General features: G+C 34.8%; 1 protein-coding gene across 2 annotated transcripts in view; it reads right to left on the reverse strand.

The window, feature by feature from the left end:
* The window catches only part of Mindy2 (MINDY lysine 48 deubiquitinase 2), an 80876-nt gene that overhangs the window by 48602 nt on the left and 11198 nt on the right, over window positions 1-21076 (reverse strand). For both annotated transcript variants that reach the window (XM_048792962.1, XM_015480606.2), the window contains exons 2-3: window positions 14630-14687; window positions 2971-3035 (exon numbers count right to left, since the gene is read on the reverse strand). In XM_048792962.1, coding sequence (XP_048648919.1) covers window positions 2971-3035; window positions 14630-14687 — 123 coding nt within the window. The remainder of the gene's footprint in view (window positions 1-2970; window positions 3036-14629; window positions 14688-21076) is intronic.

Consider the following 21076-nt stretch of genomic DNA (forward strand, 5'->3'; position numbering starts at 1 on the left):
AGGGGAGGGGAGGGGGGGATAGGGAGGGCAGCAGAATACAACAGACACTAGTATTGCTGTATGTATATATGTGGCTGTATAACCAACGTGATCCTGCAATTTGTACACGTGGAAAAATGAGAATTCACACCCCATTTGAATCAAATGTATGATATGTCAAGATCATTGTATTGTCTTGAGCAACTAATAAAAAATAAAAATTTAAAAAAAGTCTTTGCAGTTATTTAAAAATTTGTTGACATGCATATCATGTTTTCTTGTACTATGATGGTGTTTAACATTAAATTAAACTGAAAAAACATGTTGTTTATTTACATCTTCTAGTAAAAAGTTAAAACTTGGGAAGATGGCAGCTCTGCATTGGCTTTTCTAAAATTAAGGTTTGACCATATCTGCTCATATAAAATTACAAAAAAAGAACACTATTACCTCATGCCTGTAGAACATTAAACACTAGTTTAGATTCAGCATATCAGCTTGGTTCATACTATTCTCAAAACTAATAGTAGTGTAATAATAACCTCATAAATACTTTTAGTGCTTATTTTAAGTGAAGAGTACTTTTGGCCTGATAGTTTTAGGAAATGCAAGCAATTGTTAAATATTGTTTCTCTCAACTACGAGACAAAACTTCCAACCACTCTTTAAGAGTCTAAATCATTGTAATGAAAGTGTATCCTGAGACTGACTGCAAGATGAACTTAAACAAAATGCTAATATCATTCGAAAACATCTGTTAATCATTTCTCAAGAATGTGAAACAGAAGTAAAATGAATTCAAAGGTTGACAGAAAACTGCAATCATCATTCATAATTTCTAATTTTAAATCTGTCATTAATTGAAAAGCCTGATTTCAATAAGAAATTATATAAATTTGATAAATCAATTATATAAATTAAACCTTATAATCTTATACTTATAAAGTATCATTTACTGGTTTTATATATTAGGGGCTTATATAAATAATATTTCATTTGAGCTGGGTGGACTGCACACACCTATAATCACAGCAACTTGGGAGATTGAGGTAGGAGGATCACAAGTTCAAGGCCAGCTTCAGAAACTTAGGCCCTAAGCAACTTAGCAAGATCCTGTCTGAAAATTAATAAATAAAAAGGGGATGGGGTGGTAGCTCAGTGGTAGAGCGCTTGCCTATGACATGGGAGGCACTGGGTTCAATTCCTTAGCACCACATGAAAAGATAAATAAATGAAATAAAGTTATTTCTTTAAAAAAAGAAAGCTTTTGGGGCTGGAGCTGTGGCTGAGTGGTAGAGCGCTTGCCTATCATGTGAGAGGCCCTGGGTTTGATCCTCAGCACCACATAAAAATAAGTAAATAAAATAAAGGCATTGTGTCCAACTACACCTAAAAAATAAATATTTAATAAAAGAAAGAAAGAAAGAAAGCTTAAAAAAATTTAAAAAACATAAAAAGGGCTGGGGATATAGTTCAGTGGTAAAGCACCCCTGGGATCAACCCCTGTATTAAAAAAAAAAAAAAAAAAAGATTTCACTTGACAAATGGTTTCTATTCCTAAAAATGTTTGGAAATCATTGCTTTAAACTACAAATTATTCCAAAAAGTTTTTTGGTGGGGTCAGTGCTGAGGACTGAACTTAGGGCTTCAATGAGCTAATTCCACAGCTCTCTCCTAACAAAATTCAAATTACTTGGCATACAAATTTATTTGGCTTTAGATATAGATTTCCTATCTTGGATAACAATGAAATTCAAGATGTTGACTTTTCAATTCTATTAGGACAAAATTATCTGAACATTAAAATCCAAAAAATTTTGCAATACTGAAATAGATTTTGCTTTCTTTTTAACTAATGAAAGTATATTTAAAAATATACTTTTAAAGTGAGTAAACAGGGGGGCGGGAGGGGTGGCTCAGTGGTAGCACACTTCCCTGGCATGTGTGAGGCACTGGGTTCAATTCTCAGCAGCGCATATAAATAAATAAAGTAAAGGTCTATAAACAAACAAACAAAAAAAAAGTGAGTAAGCAGGGTTGGGGTTGTAGCTCAGTGGTGGGGCACTTGCCCTGCACATGTGAGGCCCTGGGTTTGATCCTCAGCCCCACATAAAAATAAACAAATAAAATAAAGGTATTTTGTCCATCTACAACTAAAACAAAAAATATTTTTTAAAAAGTGATTAAGAAGGTTCTAGTAATGTTTATTTCTTCCCTGGTTGAGACTTCCTCCCACTAAATGAAGCAATTTTTTCCTCATTCTCTTTCCAAGTAAAGAGGAATACTGAAGAAAACAAAGTCTGCTTGCTTTCTTCCAGCTCTAATGATTTTGAACCTAGTAAAGAACAGGATCTCTAAAGAACATAACAAGAAATGTGGACATATTGAAACTACAAAGCAGCAAAATGTGTCCTAATGACATACCAGAAACATTACTTGCTCAATTTTCTCCTAAACAAAACTTGGGTATAGTTAAGTGGTACAGTGCCTGCCTAGAATACTTGGGAGGCCCTGGGTTTGATTCTCAGCACTGAAAAAAGAAAAGAAAAAAAGAAAGAACAGAAAAAGAAAAACATAATTGAAAAATAAATATAAGCAAAGGAAATGACACATATATGTGAAAGTCAGTTTTTCAAAAAATTACCAGGTTATTATTCCCCACTCATCTAGTATTGACATGTCATCCTCTATAGCATATGTATTCACAGAAACCAGGAATCTTAAGTATGGCCTATGAGCCAAATCTGACTGTGCACTAAGGGTTCTTACATATTTAAAGGGTAAGGAAAAAAGAAAACAAAGAATATGCGACAGACACTGACCATATTTGGCCTGCAAAATTTTACTATTAAATATTTACTATAAAAACCTAAAATTTTTACTATTTAGTCTTTTATAGAAAAGACTGCAAGTCACTGCTAGAGAAAACAATGAATATATTCATAACATAAAAATTAAATATCTTAATATAATAAAAGTTACATTTATTACCTGTTCATAATTTAAACGTTGAATTTCTGAAATTTCTTTTGGCTTCGAATCAAGCATGTAATCTCCTGTAAAAACAAAATTGTGAAATTGCCTTTTTAAATGTTAATTTTTTTGTTTATAAAATTAAGCTTTCAATTATAAATTTTTAAACACTGGATCAATAGAGGATATAAATGTTGACCCCTCAATTCTATCCAGAGAAAAGCAATAACTGTTTGCTATCCTCAGATTTTTTTTTCAATGTACTTAAAAACACCATTAAATTTTTCTTATCTCCCATTTTATAATACATTTGAGTTTCTTTATATATTACTACTCCCAAACATTGTAACAACTTCTATTGCTATCAATCAAATATTCCTCTAATTATTTCATTAACAGTGGGTGTTATAAGTACGTTAAATATCCAAAACTCAGAAAAACCAAAATTTTTTTGCATTAAAAAATGGATATTTAAAAATATGTATTTTAATTTGGTCTCACTCCTTACCCCACTACACATCCTCATGAACTGGAGACTGACCCCAGGGGAAATTTATCACAGAGCATTATCTCCAACCAGTTTTATTGTTTATTTTGAAAGGCTCTCACTAAATTGCTTATAGCCTCATTAAACTGCTGAGGCCTTATATTTGTGATCCTCCTGCTTCAGCCTCCCAGGTTGCTGAGATTACAGGTGCACAACAAAAAATATTATTTTTAAATTTTTTGATTGTCTGGGGAATTGAACTCAGGAGTGCCCTACTTACTACTAAGTCATATCTCCAGCCCTTTTTAAAAATTTGAGGTATGGTCTCACTAAGTTGATGAGGCTGGGCCTTGAACTTGATCCTCCTGCTTCAGCTTCCTGAGTTGCTGGTATTATAGGCATGAGCACTTGCCCAGCACTTGTCTCTTTTTAATGTTTAAATTTTTCATTTACCTTATTTGTTTTGAAAGAAACATTGAGATATTGAACTAGTTCTAACCCAACCTCCCAAACTGCTAACAAGCTAATAAAATTGCTTTAATATAACCTTTATTTTTCTAATTCAAAATAAACTTTTAAAGACTTCATCAAGTATTGTGTTAAACTTTCCAACTCTGATCACAAAAGAATTCCTATGAACATTAATATATTATTTGTGTGTTTTCAATTAGAACTTTAAGATAGTAAAGTCTAACCAACAATGATTTCATTCTGCATATGTAGAAGGACTCCAAAAGCATTAAATTAATTGGTTGATGGACATGTATAAGTAAGTCAATTTACAAAAAATGTTTTTGAGTCTTTACACAGCACATTATGTGTATTGCTTTTTGGCAATGCTGGAAATAAAGCCCCATGCAGGGCTTTCACGAATGTCAGGCAAATATTCTACCACTGAGCTACATCCCCAACTTCATGTTGAGTTTTGTTTTGTTTTTTTAATTTATTTTTTTATTTAAAATTTTTTTTTGTAGTTGTAGATGAATAATACTTTTACTTTATTTACTTATTTTTATAAGGTGCTGAGGATCAAACCTAGTGCTTCACACGTGCCAGGCATGCACTCTACCACTGAACCACAACCACCCCATGTTGAGGTTTTGACAGATTTAATTGAAGGGGCTGTGGTTGTAACACAGTGGTAGAGCTCTTGTCTAGCATGTGTAAGGCATTGGGTTTGATCCTCAGCACCACATAAATAAAATAAAGGTTAAAAAAACTTTAAAAGAAAAAGATTTAATTGAAAATATGCTTTATTTTGAGCATATGCTATATCTTATTTATTCAAATAACTGGAACAAAAATGTTATATTTGAATCCTATATTTCATTTGGATTCAATGTTTATTTTGATAAGAGACTGCATGTTCTCCTGAATATCACCATAGTAGGGCCAGGATTCAGAGCATTATATAAAATAGCATGAAATAATCCTGGACATGTTACCATAGACTAAAGTTTAGGTGCAAAGAGAATGATTACTGGGAAAGACTCAGATAAGTAACTCTTTTTTTCCAGAGGCCAAAGTTTCTAGTGGATAAAAGAAGAGCCTAGTTAAGGAAAACAACCTCTAAGATGGGCCTCAATGATCTCCAACCTCCTGATATTCTACCACTATTTTTTCCTCCCACTAGGCTGGGGATCATAGAACCCAAGGCCTTGTACATGCAATACAAGTACTCTACTGATGAGTTATATTTTCCAGCTTCTTTGTATAATCCTCTTTCCCTGAGCATAGAATGAATTTACTAACTCAATTCTAATAAATAAAATGACAGAAGAGGGCTGGGGCTGTAGCTCAATGGTAGAGTGCTTGCCTAGCATGTGTGGGGCACTGGATTTGATCCTCAGCACCACATAAAAAATAAAATGAAGGTATTGTGTCCATCTACAATTAAAAAATATATTTTTAAAAAATGGCAGAAGAAATGAGTTGTCTCATTAAAAATTAGAATATAAAATATTGTAGCTTTTGTAGTTCTGTTCTTTCACCTGAGAAGGAACAGCTGCCATGAGCTGCTCCTATGGCAAGGACCTGGGGACATTTTTAGTCAATAGCCAGGAAAGAACTAAGGACCTCAGTCCAACAACCCATGGGGAACTATATCTTGTCAACAACTGTGTAAATGATTAGAAGACGATTCTCCTAAGCTGTACCTTCATTTGAACCTGCAGCCCTGGTCAACACCTTGACTGGAACTCCCTGCTATACCCTGAATTAGGGCAACCTAGCTAAACCTAACCCAAATTCCTGATCTACAGGTTTTGTGAGATAAATACATGTTTACTGATTGAAGTCACTAAAATGTTGGAGTGATATGTTATATAGCATTATATAACTAATACATAATAAGAGAACCAGATATATTTTTAAGAGACAATTGTGTATATGTAGATGTATATACACATGCATGTGCTAGGGATCAAACACAGAGTCTTGTGCATGCTACACATACATTATCACTGAGTTACATAACCAGCCCCTAAAATCATATTTTTAAAAGACTGAGTTTGAGGCTGGGCGTGGTGACCCATGCCTATAATCCCAGCTGCTGGGAGGCAGAGGCAAGAGGATCACAAGTTCAAAGCCAGCCTCCGCAATTTATTGAGGCACTAAGTAATTCAGTGAGACCCTGTCTCTAAATAAAATACAAAACTGGGCTGGGGATGTGGCTCAGTGGTTGAGTGCCCCTGAGTTCAATTCCCAGTACCATTAAAAAAAAAAAAAAAGATTGAGTTTGAGTTTCTAAAGAAGTATCTTCAGAAAGTATTAATTGTAGATATATAAAAAATCTCTTAAGAGAGCTATTTTTTGCCTGCACGGCCGTAATCCCAGCAGCTCAGGAGGCTGAAGCAGGAGGACTGCAAGTTCAAAGCAAGCCTCAGCAACTTAGTGAGACCAGAAGCAACTTAGCAAGACTCTGTCTCTAAATAAAATATAAAAAGGGGTGGGGATGTGGCTCAGTGGTTAAGCATCTCTGAGTTCAATTCCAGTACCCCCCCCCCAAAAAAAGAGTGCTATTTTCTTTAACTGATCTAACCTTTGTTATCTATATTTGGTCAACAATACTATTTTGATCACAAAGTATTTCTTGAAAGTTTACTATGTTTAGTGAGGGGTTAGAATAAATGTTAGGATGTAAATGTTGCTGTTTAAAAAAAATAATTTTGTTAGGCAAAAACCTTATAAGATATACAGAATAAGATAATGACAAAGTATAATATAAAATGTAATAAATGCTTAAATACCAAGTGATTTTGAAAAGAGATTGATCAAGTCTGTCAACTTCAGAAATCCTGTGAAGGGAGAAGTCTAAACTGAATTCAGCAAAATGGGGAGAACTTGGAAAGGCAGTAGAAGAAAAAAGCATGTTTTGAGGGAAAAGGAACGATAGAGAAAGCTAAATAAGAGGGCTCGAGATATAGCTCAGTGGCAGAGTACTTGAATAGCCTGAGCAAGGCCCTTGTTCAATCCCCAGCAATAAGGGAAAAAAAAAAAAAAAAAAGCACAAATAAGAAAGATCATTTCGGGGAGGGGGTTGGGAGGAGCTGGGGTTGTGGCTCAGCGGTAGAGCACTCACCTAGCACGTGTGAGGCACTGGGTTTGATTCTCAGCACCACATAAAAATAAATGAATGAAAGATCATTTCATATGAGTAACTTATAAAACTAATCCACAAGATTTATGTTGCAAAGTAGTGGGAAATCCAGTTGCATGAATAAATCAATGAGATTATAGGAAATCATAAATAATGTGCTGATAAATGTGGCTCCTTTAAAAAAAATCATAGGGATCTTTATGTTTTTACTTTGGTTTGTTTTGTTTGCATTGCTGGGGATCAAAGCCAGGGCCTCACACATGCTAGCAAGTTCTTGTCTTTAGCACTGAGTTATATCCCTAGCTCTTTCTGACTTTAAATAGAGTGAAGAATAAAATTGATGCTTTAGGAAGAGTATGATGATATGGAGGCTAACTTTGAGGGCAGAAAATGATAGTTTGCAGTAAATCAGATGGTGAAGTATTAATATATAGAAAAGGGAGTTTCAAAGAAAGGAGTCATTGCTACTAATGGGATATTCCAGAAAAACAGAAGCCAAGGAACAAAACCGTGACAGTTACATTAGGCAAAAAAAAAAAAAAAAAGAAAATGGGAGAATGAGTTTGGCAGCAATTAGTTTATCCCAAATGAACATTTGGAAAAGAAGTGATCTCGTCAATTCTAGGAAAATTAAAATGCTTTAACACTGACCACTTTTATAGCATATTTATATTCAAATGATAAAATTAAAAAGATAAATTTGGGGGTACTAGGGATTCAGTATAGGGGCACTTAACCTCTGAACCACATCCCCAACCCCTTTTAAATTTTTTTTAAATTTTGAGACAGGGTCTTGCTTAGTTGCTTAGGGCCTCAATAAGTTGCTGAAGCTGGCTTTGAACCTGCAATCCTCCTGACTCAGCCTCCTGAGCCCCTGCAATTACTGCTGTGTGCCACAGTGCTCAGCAAAAGATAAATTTTTTAAAGTCAGAGAATGCCACTATCCCAACAACTGTTTTCCCCAGCACTTCCCTCCTCCCCCTCATCCACCTTCCCCTTGCTCCTTCTGCTCTATAGAACTTTCTGCAATTTATTTAGTTGTTTTTTTTTTTTTAATTAGTGCCTTGTGGGTATGCTTGATGTTGGGATCCACTGTGGTATATTCATGTATGTACGTATAGAAGTTCATCAAATTCATTCCACTGTTCTTCCCTTTTCCTGTCCCTTCTTCCTCCCACTTAATCTCCTTCATCTACTCTACTGATCTTTCCTTTATTTTGATGAAATTCCCCCTTTAAAAAAATATTTATTTTTTAGTTGTAGGTGGACACAGTATCTTTATTTCATTTTTATGTAATGCTGAGGATGGAACCCAGTACCCCACATGCGCTAGGCGAGCACTCTAACACTGAGCCACAACTCAAGTCCCGAAATTCTCCCTTCCCCCTGTTTTATTTTGGATTAGCTTCCACATTGAGAGAAAACATTTGATCTTTGATTTTTTTTGAGACTGGCTTATTTCACTTAGCAAGATAATCTCCCTTGGCAAATGTCATAATTTAATTCTTCTTTATGGCTGAATAATACTCCATGGTGTATATATATCACATTTTCTTTATCCATTCATCTGTTGAAGGGCACCTAGATTGGTTCCATAGCTTGGCTATTGTGAATTGTACTGCCATAAACACTTATGTGGCTGCATCACTGCAGTATGCTGATTTTAAGACCTTTGGGTGGAGGATGGGAAAGGCAGCGGAGCACAACAGACACTAGTATGGCAATTTGTAAATCAATGGATGTGTAACTGATGTGATTCTGCAATCTGTGTATGGGGTGAAGGTGGGAGTTCATAACCCACTTGAATCAAAGTGTGGAATATGATATGTCAAGAAATTTGTAATGTTTTGAACAACCAACAATAAAAAATTAAAAAAAAAAAAAAAAAGACCTTTGGGTATAACCAAGGAGTGGGATAACTCGGTCAAGTGGTGATTCCATTCCTTTTTTTTTTTTTTTTNTTTTTTTTTTTTTTTTTTGTGGTGCTCAGGATTAAACCCAGGGCCTTGTGCATGGGAGGAAAGCATTCCACCAACTGAGCTACATCCCCAGCCCTCCATTTCTAGTTTTCTGAGTAATGCCCATACTGCTTTTCAGAGTGGTTGCACTCTTTGCAGTCCCACCAACAATGTAGGAGTGTACCTTTCCTCCCACCTCCTCACCAACATTTGATATTATTTGTATTCTTGATAGTTGCCATTCTGACTGGAGTAAAATGAATTTTTTAAAATTTTATTTATTCTGTTTAGATATACATGACAGTAGAGTGTATTCTGACATATTATACATACATGGAGTATGATTTAGGATCCCATTCTTGTGGCTGTACAAGATGCGAAGTTTCACAGTTGTGTATTCATATATGAACAAAGGAAAGTTGTGGCCAATTCATTCTAATATCTTTCCTATTTCCAGGCCCCTCCCTTCCCTTCATTCCCCTTTGTCTAATCCAATGAACTTCTTCTATTCTCTAGCCCCCTCCCCTTATTGTGGGTTAGCATCCACATATCAGAGAGAACATTCACCCTTCGATTTTGGGGGTATTGGCTTGTTTCACTTAGCATGATATTCTCCAGTTCCATTCATTTACTGGCAAATGCCATAATTTCATTCTTCTTTATGGTTAAGTAATATACCATTGTGTACATTTTCTTTATCCATTCATCTGTTGAAGGGCATCTAGGTTGGTTCCATAATTTGGCTATTGTGAATTGTGCTGCCATAAACATTGATGTGGCTGTGTCAATATAGTATGCTGATTTTAAGTCCTTTGAGTATATACAGAGGAGTGAGATAACTGGGTGAAATGGTGGTTCCATTTTTTTTGAGTAATCTCCATAATGCTTTCTATAGCAGTGATTGCACCAATTTGCAGCCCCACCAGCAATGTATTAGTGAACCGTTTCCCCCATATCCTCCCAATATTTATTGTTATTTGATTTCTTGATAAATGCCACTCTGGAGTGAAATGGAATCTCAGTGTAGCTTTAATTCGCATTTCTCTAATTGCTAGAGATGTTGAACGTTTTTTTTTCATATATTTCTTCTTCTGTGAAGTGCCTGTTCAGTTCCTTTGCCCATTTATTGATTGGGTTATTTGATTTTTTTGTGTTTTTTGATTTCTTTATATATCCTGGAGATTAATACTCTATCTGGGGTGCAGGTGGCAATGATTTTCTTCCATTCTGTAGGCTTTGTGTTCTTAATTGTTCTTTTGTGGTGAACAAGATTTCCAGTTTGATTCCATCCCATTTATTGATTCTTGATTTTACTTCTTGCGCTTTAGGAGTCTTGTTGAGGAAACTTAGTTCTAAACCGACATAATTGAGAGTTGGGCCTACATTTTCTTCCAGTAGGTGCAGGGTCTCTGGTCTAATACCTAGGTCTTTGATCCACTTTTGAGTTTTGTGCAGGGTGAGAAGTAGAGGTTAAATTTCATTCTGCTACATATTGATTTCCAGTTTTCTCAGCACCATTTGTTGAAGAGGATATCTTTTCTCCAATGTATGTTTTTGGTGCCTTGTTCTAATATGAGATAACTGTATTTATGTGTCTTCTATTCTGTACCTTTGGCCTTCATGTCTGTTTTGGTGCCAATAACATGCCGTTTTTATTACCATAGCTCTGTAGTATAATTTAAAGTCTGGTATTGTGATGCCTCTTGCTTCACTTTTCTCACTAAGGATTGCTTTGTTCTGGTTCTCTTATTTTTCCAAATGAATTGCTTGACTGCCTTTTCTATTTCTATATAGAATGGCATTGAAATTTTAATAGGAATTGCATATTAAATCTTTATAGCACTTTTGGTAGTATGGCCATTTTGGCAATAATAATTCTGCCTATCTATAAGCACAGATTTTTCCATCTTCTAAGGTCTTCTTCAATTTCTTTATTGCTCTATAGTTTTCATTGTAGAGGTCTTTCACCTCTTTTGTTAGATTGAGTCTCACATTGTTGTTATTTTTGAGGCTATTGTGAATGGGATAAATTCCCTAATTTCTCTTTCAGCTGATTCATCATTGGTGTATTGAAACACAATTGATTTATGGTTGTTAATTTTATATCCTGCTACTTTGCTAAATTCTTTTATGAGTTCTAGGAGTTTTCTGGTTGAGGTTTTAGGGTCTTCTAAATATAGAATCATGTCTTTGGCAAACAGGGAAAGCTTGAGCTCTTCTTTTCCTATTTGTATTCCTTTAATTTATTTCTTTTGCCTAATTGCTCTGGCTAGAGTTTCTGTGTTAAATAAAAGTGATGAAAGAGGGCATCCTTGTCTTGTTTCAGTTTTTTTAGAGAGAATGCTTTTAATTTTTCTCCATTTAGAATGATGTTGGCCTTGGGATTAACATTTAGAGTTCTTACAATGTTGAGGTATGTTCCTACTATCCCTAGTTTTTCTAGTGTGGAGTGAGATGAAATTTCAATGTAGTTTTGATTTGCATTTCCCTAATTACTAGAGATGTTGAACATTTTTTCATGTACTTTTTGACCATTTGTATTTCTTCTTTTGAGAAGTGTTTGTTTAGTTCTTTTGCCCATTTATTGATTGGGTTATTTGTTTTGTTTTTTAGTGTTAAGTTTTTTGAGTTCTTGGTATATTCTGAATATTAATGCCCTATTTGCACCAATTTCATTCTTTTATGCTACCAGTACTTGTGTATATGACTCTGTTTATGGGATTTTGCTATATCCTTTCAAACTATCTGTATTATTACATATTCTATGTCTATGTATGAAGGTCTAAATTTTTCACTTTTCTACAGTAAGGTTTTCATTCCATATGCTTAACAAAGCTACCAGTGACATCCTTGTGGCTAAACCAGTGGTCAGTTTACATTATTCATCCCTCTTGACCTATTAGCAGCATTTGAGATTTACCTAATCTCTCACTCTTCCTTGAAACACTTTTTCATTTGGAGTTTAGGAAATCTCAATTTCCTATTTTTCTCCTTCTTGACTAATCACTGGCATGCCCTGGATTCAGTCCACTAATCTTTTCCCTTCTCTATCTACATTCATTCCCTTTAGGAACTCACCCAATCTCCCGTTTATATATCTTATCTTAAAATATATAATTTACAGATTAGACCTGTACTATCTAATACAGTAGCCAAGAGCACCATGTTTCTATACAAATTAAATTACCTAAAATTAAAGATTCAGGGGTTAAGGGTATAACTCAGTGGTAGAGTACCTGCCTGACACAAGCAATGTCCTGGGTTTGATACCTAGCACTGCAAAAAAAAAAAAAAAAGAACCAAAAATCCATTCCTCAGTCACATTAACTACATTTGTGTGTGTGTGTGTGTGTGTGTGTGTGTGTGTGTGTGGTACTGAATATTGAATATGAGAGTGTTCTACCACTGAGTGTACCATAGTAAGCTATGCACACAAGACCTTTTTATTTTGTATTTTGAGACAGAGTTACTCTAAGTTGCCAAGGCTTGCCTCAGACTTGTTATTGTCCTGCCTTAGCCACCAGAGTTGCTGGGATTATAGGCATGGGCCACTGTGCCCAGCACATCAAATACATTTTTAAGAGTTCAAGGGCTATGTGTGGGCTAGTGGGTACAAACTAGAAAGCATATATACAGAACATTTCTATCATCACAAAAAGTTATATTATACAGCAATGGTCTAGAATTCTTCTCTAATTCTGGATTTATATATCCAATTGCCTTCCTGATGTCTCCAATTTGAATGTCAATAAGCATCTTATAACCAAATATAAGCATCCTGATATTTCTCCTCCCTAAACTTTCTCCTTCCATTTTTTTCTATTTCAGTTGATGACAACTCCATCCTTCTCACTGTTCAAGCCAAAAACCACAGGGTAACCCTTGACTCCATTTTCATTCCACATCTGACTGATCAGGAAATTCTGTCAGAATTTCACCACTTCTTACCACCTCCAGTTCTACCTTGTTTGAAGCTACTACCACATTTGTTGTAAGTTTCCTAATTGGTCTCTCTGCTCCTGTCCTTACACCAGGTCTATTTTCAACATAAGAGCTAGAGAATTTTCATTAAATCCAAAGTCAGATCATATCAGTCTTCTGTTCAAAATCCTCTAATGGTTTCCCAACTCACTCACAGCAAGTCAGCCTCTATAACAGCTACTGGACCCTATGTGATCTGACTCCATGTGCGATCTCATCTCCTAGTAGCTTCCCTTTGCACATTCCTTGGCAGTCACACTGGATATTCCTCAAAGCACCAAGCATATTGAGTCTTCCCCATGATATATAATTTAGAAATCATTAAGTATAAGGATCAATAACTTAGGTTAGCTGGTCCTGTGATGCATGCCTATAATCCCAACAACTCCGAAGGTTGATATACGAAGATTACAGGTTCAAGGCCAGCCTCAGCAAATCAGCAAGACCCTAAGCAACTTAGTGAGACCCTGTCTCAAAATAAAAAATAAAAATGGCTAGGGATGTGGCTCATTGGCCAAGTGCCCTGGTTCAATTTGCAGTACCATGCCCCCAAATAAAAAACAAAAATAAAAGGGAAAAAAATCCAGTCTATTTGCAGATAAGTAGGTATTCTATCTATAACCATGAGGTCCCTAGCCAGTGAGGAGGGATTAAATGATATGAATTACATAAAGAAAAAGGTCTTCCAAAACTGCAATCCCAATTATTTTACTAAGCCTATATCTTACCAAAAAAAAAAAAAACAGTTAGCTAATTATCTGGTATGGTGGAGCCAAATTATCAGCTGACAATATTTTTAAAAATAAAATTTTAATTACTAAAAAAAAAAAACTAGAAAAATATGGTTTAAGGTTTCCTATTTGGCAATAGTATAAATACATATATAGATTATTATTTGCCAAAATTTTAAAAGACCTCAGTATGATGCATAACTTCCTACTCTCTAAACAAGTCCAACTCAATACAACTGGTTTACAAACTTTATTAGAAATAAGCTTGTGAAAAAATACAATTCAATACATTGATTCCTTCATCAAGAAAATTCTGCTATAAAAAACATTTTGGATGAATTAAGTGTACTTATTAATGTAAATGTTTTATATCCTGATTTAAGATCCTATCTCACTCGAGACTGAACTAATACTTCATAAACTGGCACAGGATCATGAATCATACTTTGAGTAGCACTACCCTAAAGCATCCCCTTTGCCTTTATTTTTTATTTTTTTGTGGTGCTGGGGATTGAGCTCAGGACCCTGAATATACTCGGTAAATGTTCCACCACTGACCTATATCTCCAGTCTACCTCCTTCATCTTTAACCCAAGCCTATCCAATATTTTTTTAATACCTTCTACACGCAATGTCAGAGTTTCTGTGTCATCTCCCATTCTGCAATTTATTACACTTTATATGCATCTTGTTTTCTAGATATCACCTATTCTCCTTGCAGAATTTAATGCTGGTTAGAAGCCTATAACATCTAAGAATAGTAACATACTAGTTAAAAAATTAATTAATAGATTCAAAAGTATAATTTTAAAACAGTGTATAATATAGCACTTTGTAAAGGTGCAAATGTGTAACATATCAGCTTTGAAAACTTAGTTTTATTTTGGAAGACATATAAAATCATCCACTCTTCAACACTAACCTAAATATTCCATCAGTTGTTCAGCAGTTATGATTTCCATCATTGGTGGAAGTTTCACCTGAAAAAGAAAGTATTAGTGCTATAAAATCCAATTATTTGGATGACTGAAGTGTTTATTGCAATCAGAAGCAAAAGTATTTATGTGCACATGTGTCTACTATACATATATGTTAACATGCATTTTTATTAGAATATTTATAAAACTAACGAAGTCAATCCTATCACTATGCAATTTACAAGGTGATATAAAAGACATTGAGAAATCTATTTTCAAAGCCAAGTGCTATACCCTTCACCATTCATCATAGTTATTATTAATTAGGTACCTACAACAGTGTCCTGCATGAAAAATTCATCTAAAGGGCAAGAAAAGGTATGAGATCATCTGTGGAACTGTTTTACTGAAATACTGAAGAAGTTCAAGATAAATGCAGTGACTAGGGAGGCTGAGACAAGAGGATCTGAAGCTCAAAGCCAGCCCCAGCAATTTAGCAAGACCCTAAGTAATATAGTGAGAACCTGTTAGGCTTACCTTGAACATTTTTTTAATGGCTAAAATGAATACAGTATTAAAGTACTAGTAATATACTTAAGAATCTATCTGTAATATAATAAATTTTAAAAACTGGCTGGGGTTGTAGCTCAGAGTTAGAGCACTTGCCTAGCATGTGTGAGGAGCTGGGTTTGATTCTCAGCACCATACATAAATTAATGAATAAAATAAAGGTTCATCAACATCTAAAAAACTTTTTAAATAAATAATTAATTAAATATAGGTATGTGTCCTTCTACAACTAAAAATATTTTTTAAAAAATCTTCAAAAAAGTAAAGTTCAACAACTGACAAAATTACACTATATTGTTTTGCCACATAAGTGGTAAAACTATAAAGAAAAGTAAGAAAATGGATACTATAAAAATCAGGATTTATAGTTATTCCTGGGGGAAAAGAAGGAGTTATATAGTTGGAGAAAGGAAGAGAGACTTCTGGGGTGCTGGCCATGTTGTTTCTTAACTTGTTATGGTAGTTCCACTGATGTTTTCTTTATAATAACTCATTAATCAATTAATTAATAACTATAATAATTCATGGAATCTGATGTGCTTTTCTGTATTGTTTCACAATAAAAGATTAAAAGGATATACATTTATTATGGTTAAGCTGAACCCCAGAAAATGCAGTCAAGCTAATTCAATAGCACCTGTCTAAAATAATTTTTCAAATAAGTTGTTAGATGCAGTACATGGATATTACACTCAATGATTGTAAATATTTTAACTGACACAAACATTCTGTTATATTCACAGGAGAAAATATATACTACAGGAGGCAAACACCAACAAAATAATTACTATATCAATGATAGGAAGATGAAAGCAAGGCAATCAAAAATTCCTCAGGAATTTTCTACTTAACCAAGGAAATCAGTTACATCAACAATTTCTCCAACAATTCTCTGAGGTGTTCTAGATTTATGTTATCAAATGTATTAATGACATGTCACAATTTTTTTTTGCTTTAATCAATGAGTAAAATAAGTTGTATAAGTGATCCCTATAAAACCAAATGGTGGCCAGATATGGTGGCACACGCCTGTACTCCTAGTGGCTTGGGAGGCTGAGGCAGGGGGTCAGTGAGTTAAAAGCCAGCCTCAACAACGGTGAAATGCTAAATTCAGTGAGACCCTGTCTCTAAATAAAATACAAAATAGGGGTGGGGATGTGGCTCAGTGGTTAAGTGCCCCTGAGTTCAATCTCTGATACCAAGGGGGCGGGGGGAACCTGTCATGAGATCCTCTGAGAGCATATATGACAGATGATACTTATAATTTAGTTATCTACTGGATTTATCACTTAGTGAAATGAAGAGATATCATGAAGGTTGTTTTAAAAAATATTTTTTAGTTGTCAATGGATCTTTATTTTACTTATTTATATGTGGTGCTGAGAATCAAACCCATTTCCCCCCATGTGCTAGGTAAGAAATCTACCACTGAGCTACAACCCTGGCTCCTCATGAAGGTTTTGATCATTATTTCATTCTAAATTTTTTTAAATATTCATTTTTTAATTTTAGGTGAATACAATATCTTTATTTTTATTTTTTTATGTGGTGCTGAGGATCAAACCTAGAGCCTCATGCATGCTAGGCAAATACTTTACCACTGAGCCACAACCGCAACCCCCTAAATTATTTTTACTGATATATTTTTTTTTAATTAAGATTTTTTTAGCAGATTTTGAGCAGAAAATAGAGACCTCCCATACACAGCATATTTTAAAACTGAAATTCATTGGCAAATTGTAGCCTATTGTTTCTCTAAACAAAGATTTTTCTGAAACATAGTCATTCTTATTTATGTATTCTTTGACTGCTTTTGTACTACAATGTCAGAATTTATTTTCTCTAAGACTGCATGACCCAAAATATTTAGATTTTTAACTGTCATAATATAATACTTAATCAAGATGTTTCAAAATTAAGATTTGATATTTAAGGCTGATGATATGGCTAAGTAGTAGAGTACCTGTTTGGTTGTGCACAGGCCTGAGTTCAATTCCCAGTACTGCAAGGGAAAAAATAAAAATCTGATATTTAAATTAACTAAATTTATATCCTAAAGTGGAACTTTCTGTTTCAGACCAATCAAAAAATTCCATGTACACCTAACAATGCTTCTTAAATAAATTAAGGCCTATCTATTCTCTTTGGGTAATGTAGTCATCCTACTATAAAGCTATCAAAATACAAAACCAAGGGGACTGGGAATCTAGCTCAAAGGTAGACTATGCTTAGCAAGTGTGAGGCTTCTGAGTTCAACCCCAGCATCAGGAGGTGGGGTGATTAAGGTAAGGATATTAGAAATATATTCTATAATCCTAGTTATCTGCAAACAGATGTTTTGAGAATTTAGTCTTGAAATTTCCAAATAGCAACTGCTACCCTATCTTGCTTCAAACACAAGAAATGGTAAACAACAACCTGTATACTGATTTTAGAAGTGAGACCAACAAATACACAATTTTAAAATATTTTATTTTATTTTATTGTGGACTGGGGATTGAACTCATGCTAGATAAGCACTCTACCACTGAGTTATACCCCAGCTCCCCTCCTCCACTATTTTTTTTCTAATTTTGAGTCTCACTAAATTTTTCAGGATAGTCTTGAACTTGCAATTCTCCTGCCTCAGCCTCCCAAATAGCTGGGATTATAGTTGTGCACCAACATGCCTAGCCAAATGAATAAATATTTTAACTCACTTCTTTATGAGCATACTCAGTGATAGATCTATTTCCTGAATCATAGGTAATAAAATACTGTATGTTCATTAAAACTATGGAAGAGTATAAAAGTGAAAAAATGTGTACCTCAAACAAATCCCAAATATTATTTTTAACCACAAAATGAAGATCTTCCTAAAAGCTTGCTTTTTTGCTTTCCTCCATCACTACCTCAAAAACAAGTGCAGAAGGTTTTGTCAATGACCTAAAATATACTTGTCTCTAGAATTTATTCAAGAAAAAAACAGGTCATAAAATAGCTGGCTAAAAATACAGAATTAGGGGCTGGGGATGTGGCTCAAGCGGTAGCGCGCTCGCCTGGCATGCGTGCGGCCCGGGTTCGATCCTCAGCACCACATACAAAGATGTTGTGTCCGCCGAGAACTAAAAAATAAATATTAAAAAAAAAAAATTCTCTCTCTCTCTCTCTCTCTCTCTCTCTCCCACTCTTTCTTTAAAAAAAAAAAAATACAGAATTAGCAGTTGTGGCAATCTTTCTAAATTTCTAAACTTTAAGTTTTGCAGTGAAATAAATGATGTATGATCTCTTTTAATAGTAACCTACAACATATTTTTTATAAGTAAATAAGTACTCTTATACAAGGGTATCTGGAAGCCACTCTCATAGTTTAAATATTCTTCCTAAAATATGAACAAATCCTCTCAGCACATATTAACACATAGTTCCAAATTAATAAAGCCAAAATAAAGTGAGGTTTAAATGTAATATGAAAATAGATAATGTCCTGTCCTATGAATAAGATTTCATTATATTAACTAGATTTCCTGAGAAATTGTTAATATCAGAATAAAAATTTATCAACCATTAGAAGAAAACAGCTACTGCAACTCCAAATGTTCCACTAAGGTAAAACCTTACTGATGAGCCCAATTATTCTGTAATTCTTAAAGAGTGAAGTATATTTGAGGATAGACTCAAATGAAGCCAAAAAAATAGACAAGAGGGATTGGTGCTGTAGCTCCGTGTCATAGAACTCACCTATCAATACCTAAGGCCCTGGGTTCAATCCTCAGCACCACATAAAATTAAATAAATAAATAAAAACAACAAAATCTTCTGTTGTTAATTAAATCTTGATCAGAATCTTATAATGTCCAAAAATTATATGCCAAGATTTTGATACCTACAATTTTCATATTCTGAGTGGGGAGGCAAATGCATGGGAGTCAGCAATAACTAAGAAATAAGGAGTTTAAATAACTTCTGGCAAGAATTTAGTCTTGAAATTTCCAAATAGCAAAAGTGACCAGCAATAGATTATTATTAAATATTTAATTAGAATATCAATTAATAAAACAGAAAAACATTCAATGAAATTTTAGGTAAAATATCAGGAAGGTTGGGGGTGCAGCTCAGTGGTACAGTGCTTGCTTCACTCCCCAGCACCACACACAAAACAAAAACAACAACAAAACAACAACAACAAAAAAAACCCACTGAAATGTTTTATTTGTTTGCACTGGGGATTAAACCAAGAGTATCACATATGCAAGACAAGCACTTTGCCACTGAGCTACATAACCTGTCCATTAAAAAAAAAAAAATGTACTGACAGCCAAGCATGGTGGTATACAACTATAATCCCAGCAATTGGGGAGGCCAAGGCAGAAGAATAGCAATTCAAAGTATAGCAATTCAAATAGCAACTAAGCAAGATCCTAAGAAACTTAGACCCTATTTCAAACTAAAAAGAGCTAGGAATATGGTTCAATGGTTAAGGTCTCCTAGATTCAATCCCTAGTACCAAAACAAACAAACAAACAGTATATTTTATTTGAGACAGGGTCTCGATCAATTTTTTAGGGTGGCCTCAAACTTGCTCTCCTCCTACCTCAACCTCTTACAGTCACTGGGAGTATAAGTGTGTGTCACCATGCTGGCTTGAGACATATTTTACATCAAAAATTGACAAAGTTGGGCTGGGGTTGTAGCTCAGTAGTAGAGCGCTTGCTTTGCAAGTGTGATGCACTGGGTTCAATCCTCAGCAACACATAAATTAAAAAGATATTGTGTCTATCTACGACTAAAAAAAAAAAAATTGATGAAGTTTGTGACCAATAGAATGTAAACTTTTTTATAAAAAATAAAAAGGGGGACTGGGGTTGTGGCTCAGCAGCAGAGTACTTACTTACCAAGTGTGAGGCCCTGGGTTTGATCCTCAGCACCACATAAAAATAAATAAATAATATAAAGGTATTGTGTCCAACTACAACTAAAAAATATTTTAAAAATAAATAAATAAATAAAAAGGGCTGGTGATATATCTCGGTGGTAGCACCCCTGGGTTCAACTTCCTGTATCAGGGGGAAAAAAAAAAAAACAACACAAAAACGGAGGATGATGGAAAAGGAATAATCAACTCATGAGACTAAAAACTGGGATCCATTTATGTATGTCACAAGCCATCCATGGGCTGTGTGTATGAGCTATGCTCATTTGAGCTTATGAGGGGATTGGACTGGTGTTACATGGGACACATGTGTGCCTTTCCTCTTGCTCTGCCTGTTGGTCCCACACAGCACCTGAGATGGGTGTGGCTTTCCAAGATGTCAATCAACCTACTGACCACAAGATATCACCAAGCAAGACTCCACCCTTCGAAATCCAATCCCTTGCTTTATTTGGGTGGAATATTCTATGAATGGCTTTTCCCAATAAATAGAGGATTTCAGGCATGCTCTCTTTCTTGCCTCTTGTCCCCACTGCTCCCCTTGTCTTCCAGCATGGGAGCTGACACCTGAGGTTTCCAAGCCATCCCTGACCCCTGAAAAAGGTATTTCTGTGTTTGTGTGGTTTTTTTGTTGCCAGCCCAGCCAGCTGGTGACACATTTAATCATCAAAAATAGAAAATTTGATCTGGGTACAATGGCTCCCAGCTATTCAGGAGGCTGAGGTCAAAGGATTGGGGCCAGCCTCAATAATTTAGTGAGACCCTGTCTCAAAATATAAAAAGGACTGCAGATGTAGCTCAGTGATAAAGTGCCCCGGTTTCAATCCCTAGTAACAACAAAAGGAATTTGACAAGTGAAGATAAGTTTGTTTGTCGAAAAAAATAGTGTCTACTTTGGAATTGTGTCTGAATGACAAACTTGAATTGAAACATGTCATTATATCCCATAAGATATATATATATATATATA

This window comes from Marmota marmota, unplaced genomic scaffold (genome assembly GCF_001458135.2).
Source record: "Marmota marmota marmota unplaced genomic scaffold, marMar, whole genome shotgun sequence".
Classification (NCBI taxonomy): domain Eukaryota; kingdom Metazoa; phylum Chordata; class Mammalia; order Rodentia; family Sciuridae; genus Marmota; species Marmota marmota.